General features: G+C 26.5%; 1 protein-coding gene across 1 annotated transcript; it reads left to right on the top strand.

The window, feature by feature from the left end:
* Positions 1 to 427: 427 nt before the first annotated feature.
* LOC136091434 (uncharacterized) lies at positions 428 to 5,897 on the top strand. Its single transcript, XM_065819018.1, has 5 exons — positions 428 to 2,460; positions 2,547 to 2,784; positions 3,488 to 3,672; positions 3,773 to 4,747; positions 5,682 to 5,897. The coding sequence occupies exons 1-5, from the start codon at positions 2,197 to 2,199 to the stop codon at positions 5,871 to 5,873; spliced, it is 1,854 nt and encodes a 617-aa protein (XP_065675090.1). The 5' UTR covers positions 428 to 2,196; the 3' UTR covers positions 5,874 to 5,897.
* Positions 5,898 to 6,590: the final 693 nt, after the last annotated feature.

The raw sequence follows: 6,590 nt of genomic DNA, 5'->3' as shown, positions 1-6,590 counted from the left end.
AATAAATAATAATAAATAACAGGATAGAAAATAACGAGTAGCATAAATTATTTTAAGAACTTGCATTTATTAGTTTTTGTTTTTTGTTATTATATTATTTCATTATTAAGGTCTCCCTTCTTAAATCATATTTTTGTTTAAGTAATATATGTTACATTTCAGTACCAGGTATTTGCTTCGATTAATAAAAAACATATTTGCCGGCGCTTTGTCATAGCTGTTAAGTGTGACGGTGTTAAGACATAAAGGATCGTTATTAAATTTTGATAAATTTTAAAAACAGCTTTTAGCATTTGAAACTGTTTTTAAAGACTGTGAGGTAAATTTTTTAATTCCCTTTTATCGTTAAATTAGTTTTAATCGGAATCCCTATTGCATAACTACGTAGTTATTTGCTTAACTACGGTTCTCTTACTGATTAAACTCCAATTTAAAAATGGGAGTATTAACTGTCGTTTATTTATGTTTTCAAATAAAAATCAAATCTCAATAGTTCTCGCTTTCTTGCAGAGTTTTTTTTTTCGTTTAACAAATCACAAGATCTAAATTTAAAGTGAACTCAATTTTTTGTTTTTAAGGTTTGTTAAAAAGTGTTTGTTATGAAATTTCTTTAATAGCGTAGAATTATGGGTTGCTTTTTTTTGGTATATTCTTCAATAACTTATAATTAGGAGGATTTTTTTTTGTATATCTTTTAACAAGTTAGTTTAGTAATTATATAGTGTTTTTGTAATCGATCAATGAAATGAAACTGGTTTTATATAAGAAGAAAAATCAAATCGTTCTAAAAAATAAATTGTTATTTTCTATTTTTATTTTCTTTAACGAGCCAAATCAGTTTAGTAGTAATATAGTGGTTTTGTAATCGATCAGTGAAATAAAACTGATTTTAAATAAGAAGAAAAATTTAATCGTTCTCAAAAACATGTTACATGTTTATATTTTTATTCGTTTTTACGCATCTGCTTCAGCTAAATATACTTAAATATTTTGTCATATATCAGCTGGTTATACATATTTTGTTATAACTTTATCTAGTATGAATACTTTATATAGCTTCAAGTTTTAGTATTAATATACAATTCTAGACAAGTCTAAACATTGTCAATTAAAATAAGAAAGCACACTTTTATTTTTTACACTTGCATAAACACTTGTTTATACAAGTGTATAAATTCAAATACATCTTTATAAACAAAAAGCCTATTTAAATCATCATATTTAAAAAAAAAAAATCTCGTCTTAAAATAAGCATAAGTACAACACTACATTTTCGCACAATTTTTTAATAATGAAAGTCGTTATATAAATTGCAACTTAAGGATGACACAAAACGAGGGAATATATGTATATCAGTATCAAAATGGTTAAAAATGCAAGTCATACCAAAATGGTTAAAAATGCAAATCAAAAAGATTTTAACGTTTACAAATAAAAATATTCTTAAAATAAATATCTCAAAGTTTTTTTTGGTATATCAAATGAGTGCATTTCATGTTAGAAAGAGTGTTTTTAATTCATGAACACTTTTGAAAAATTCTTTGTAAAAGTAAATAATTCTTTTGCTGTGTCTAGTAGCTTATATTTTATTCAGACAAGTTTAGAAATTATTTTTACAAATTATCAAAGTATTTCACAAAATACTTTGTAAACAAAGTAAAAGAAGAACAATAGACGTCAAAAATGACATGTTGTAAATATTATAGACGTCAAAAATGTTGTAAGTATTACAGACGTCAAAAATGTTGTAAGTATTACAGACCTCAAAAATGACATGTTGTAAATATCATAGACGTCTAACAAAACGCCTAACAAAAGGTATATTATATAACTCTATTTATAACAATTGTCAATTTTCATAAAAAATGACTTAATTATAATTAGATAAAGATTCAAAAGATTTTTTTCTATAATGAATATTTGAAATCAATAAATTTTTTCAAAATTTTATTTTGGTGTTGTCAAAAGTAATAATAATTTTTGTTAAAAATGATTTTTTTTTAAAAACCAGAAAATATAGAACCATCCACAGAAAAAATAGTCTCTAAAAGCTAATTTAAAATCAATAAAAATCAGTTAGGTTGTTAAAAGAAATTATTTTTGCATTTAATGTTAATGCTAAGCCAACCAATAATAACTTGTAAATGTAAAATATCCTTATATAAATTTTTTTAATTTTTTGCACTAGTTAAAAAAATGTATTTGTTTGTGTTTTTGCTGTTCGCCTTTAAAAGCAAGTGTTCGGCCACACCTTATTGCAATGCTGAATGGTGTAATCCAGGTCATGAACCGTACCCTAATATTGTTTCAATAATGACTGGATATAATATTCTTCAAGGAAATCCTTTTACTTCATCTCATACTAGTGATCCAGGTTTCTCAACAGGATATATTTTTGTTCCAACCTATAAAACACCTGCTGGTAGCTATGCTCTTCATGGTGGAGTTACTGTGCGTCAGGTGATAAACATAAATTTTTGAAAAAAAAAAAAAAATAGATATAAGCCTATAATAATTTCTTTATATGTCTTGTTAATATTTTTCAGACTGTACAGTGCAGTCTATCGTCAAGTTCAGATACAATAACAACACTAAATGATTATGCAAAAAAAATTGGATCAAAATCTTCACAGGGAACAACGTTTACTTCAAACCTAGAGTTTGAAGTCAGCGCTGAACTTAAAGGTGTGGGTGTTAAAACAACTGTTCCACCTTTAGTTGATGCTGCTTTCTCATCAAGCAATGAGTACAGAAACAATGAACTTTTTTTTAGTCAAAAAAGAGGTAAGAAATAAATATTAATTTAAAGCTTTTTTATTTCCTTTTTATAAATTAATTTTTAAGATAAAATTTTATATATATATATTTTTTGTATAATAATAATAATAATAATAATAATAATAATAATAATAATATTATACTTGATTTTTAATATTTATTTTTAATGATTATTTTTACATATTTAGTAATCAGTTAACTTAAGTTTATAAATACATTTATAAACTTATTAAGTAACGTGATTTAAAGCATCACACTATTGTGATTTGATAAATTTGGAAAAGTTACATATATTTTTTACATTGTAATTGCGACAGTAACCTTTTAATTATAATTTATTAAAATTAGAGCAATTTTTTTATTCCATTAGCTTGTTTATTTGTTTTTGGCATTTTTCCAGAATATTCTACAGTAAGAAAATAAAAAAAGTTTTTAAAGACATCCAAAATGTCTATCCAGCTAAGATAAAATGTCTATCCAGCTAAGACTTTTACAAACTAAAAAGAAATATCTACGACAAAATTTTTTTTTACTGACAAATAAAAAATATTTACAGCTAAATAATACTACAGACAGATAAGAATTATGTCTCTATAAATATTAGCTTTTCCATATTGTTGATTGATTTATTCATAAAGCTAAAGATTTTGTATTAAACATAAAAAAGTATTTGGAATAATTTTTTAAAACCTTTTTTTAATTCACATAGGCGTTTTGACCTTACGAGATGCTACATGCGCTACCTATACTGTTCGAATAAGTCCTTTTGATCCGCCGCCATTTAGTGATGGCTTCGTCAACTCTTTGATTCGCCTAAATAACACAGATGAATCTAACCGACAGTCTGTCGTTAATGACTTTGTGAGAGAATTTGGAACACATTTTCTTCAACAGGTGATATTTTAAACTCATAACGTAATTCTGTGTATTCTACCCTTGAAGTTAGTTAAATATTGGCTTAAACATTAATCCAAAACTTTTGTTATTAATTTAGACTACAATGGGTGCACGAACTGCAATAACACGGCGATATTCTGCAGATGAATTTAAGCAAAGTACGGATGACCAAATACAAAAGTGCAACGAAGACCGATTAAAATTGACAATTGCAGGAGTTGGTGTTGGTCGCACATCCCAAAGTTGTAATGATATTGCCAATTCGGCAAGTAGCAGTTCCGTAGATGGATTTGAGCGTGAATCTGTAACATCTTACGGTTCCAAGCCAGCGGCTGATCTTATTTCATGGTCTCAACAAAAGTTTGAATCTCCTTCGCCAATAAAAATGGAACTGAGCTCTTTACTGAATTTATTCACAGCAACTCACATGAAAAGTCACCCTACTATTAACTACAAGGGTATTCTAAAGTGGCTCGGGCCCTTAATGTATGACTATTGCGAGAAGAATAAAGTAGAACTTGGAATTAAATCATGTAATCCACAAACAAAGAACAGCTGTGGCTGGAATGACAACTGTATTCCACGACAACAAGTTTGCAACAACAACCCAAACAACGTTGGTTATACTTGTTGTACTCCAAAGTGTTCGCTTCTTCCTTGCAAAAATGGAGGAACTTGCCAAGACATAACCGACAGTTCGTGCACATTCCGATGTTCGTGTCGTAATGGCTGGCAAGGCGCCACGTGTGAAGAAAAATATGTTGTGTTCGATATCATAAAAGCGGAAATTGAGCAACAAATGATTCTACATAGTGGAAAAAGCAATGATGATTTTAGAGGAATACTTCATCAATATTTGTCTCAACTTTATCCAAAATATTACTTTACTGTTAATGCTTATAACGAAGTTAGTGGCTTTGACGGCCATTCAGTAATCGGTAGCTACGTTCACTTTTTTAGACAACATAGACGAAATCTTGTAGTCGGATGGGCTAGACATAACTCAATATTTCCATCAACAGAGAAGTTTAATGAAATTGCCGGTGCTGTTCTGCGGTCCGTCACTAATTATGTAAGTATTTGCTCAAATATATCAAATATATCAAATATAGTTAGATTTTATTATGTTGTTTTACGGTCGTGAAATTTCATCTTCTCTAGTTTCAAACAGAAATTTTCTAAAGTTTTTTTTATTTTTTATTTTTATAGAAAAATAGTTTTAATATTAAATTAAAAAGTATTTTGGACGTGCATTAAACTTTTATCTATAGTAAAACAAATATAGAATGCTAAAAAAACAAAAAGTCAAAGTATAAAATTATAAAAAATAAGTAAATATATTCTTAGAATTAAAACAAACATTTTTATATTATATGTTATATGATACTTATACTATATAATATTATAGTTTTAACAATAAAATTATAAAAATAATAGCTCACCATAAAGTATTTTGATTCATTCCTTTTACAAAAACCTGAACCCAATCTTTTTTTTAATGATTAATAAATAAAAAAGATACGGCAAAAAATTAAAATCCATATACAAATGCAACAGTAAAACAAATGCAATTATATATTTTTTCAATTATAATTTATATTCAACTCTATATTAATTTCAATTATAGTTCATATTCATATTAATTCATATTAATCTAATTTCATAATATTAGTTCATATTAATCTAATTTCAATTATAATTTATATTCAACTCTATATTAACTGTTTTAATTAATCGAATGTTTGTGATCTCTTTTGCTTCAGCAATGCCACAATATTCACAAAAATTTTTGAAACTTTATAAAAAATGAGTGTTTAGATTCAAAGGCATTTTTTTTTTATATATCAACAATAGTTTTTAGATTTAAACTCAATAATGTCTTTAATTAATATTTATTACTTATTTTACATACTTTATTTACATAATTTATTAATTTATCTTTCATAATTGTACTACCTTAACGCGCTGCTAATTATTTAAACAATATGTATTTTTATTATTTACAGAAAGTCGATGCACGAGAGAGTATGGACAAAGCATATGCAGTAGCTAAAACTTACGGATATCCTATTGTGTTTGTACACGTTGTTCGATTCGGAAATGGCCTCCGCTCTCATTACAATGGATATACAAGCTTCCAAAACTTTAAAGTTGGTAGTCACGAATCAAGTGTTGTTATTATGTTTGGAAATAATTAAATGAATAAATAAAAATGGAAAAAATGTTTTTTAACCAATTGAAGATATTTTGAAAATAATTTTTAACTTTGTTAATGCTATCTTAAACTACATTTTTGTTGCATGTTTAATGCCTTCTTTAACTATATTAGCAATATTAGATGGGAGGTGACGTTAAACTTCTTGTTAAATACCTTCTTAGATATTCGCGATGCTTTGTTACAAAACTATTAGATCCTCTTGGAGCACCTTAACAACTTTGCAAAAACATATATCCTACATTTTTCATCAGTTTTATACAACAACTAGTAAATATAAATGTAAATACGAGTTGAAAAAAAAATACTTTTTATCATTATAAGTTTTAGAAAAGCCGAAATAAAATTCAAAATTGTGCAATGAAATAGTTGATGATACTTTTGTTAAACGTATTAAATTGTACTAAATGTACACCCGTAAAATACGAGATTTAGTAAGTATTCTACACCAACCATTTCTATAATTATTTCTTACACTAATACTTTCAGTAAGCGGTAGAAAAACTATACATGTTGTCTACCTTTTAAAGTTAAGAATAAAAAAATTTTTAAAACATAATTTACTTCAAAAAATTTTAAACGCTTCGTAGTCGTTTCGCGAACCGCTATTTATTAGCGGTTCGGATATTATTACCCGAAGCGGGTATTTTAAATAAATTTTAGAATACCCGCTTGAAATGTGTTGATTAATTAAAATCAA

Source organism: Hydra vulgaris, chromosome 15 (genome assembly GCF_038396675.1).
Source record: "Hydra vulgaris chromosome 15, alternate assembly HydraT2T_AEP".
Lineage (NCBI taxonomy): Eukaryota > Metazoa > Cnidaria > Hydrozoa > Anthoathecata > Hydridae > Hydra > Hydra vulgaris.
The sequence above is the reverse complement of the archived record's forward strand: the minus strand, read 5'-3'. Positions and strand labels throughout refer to the sequence as shown.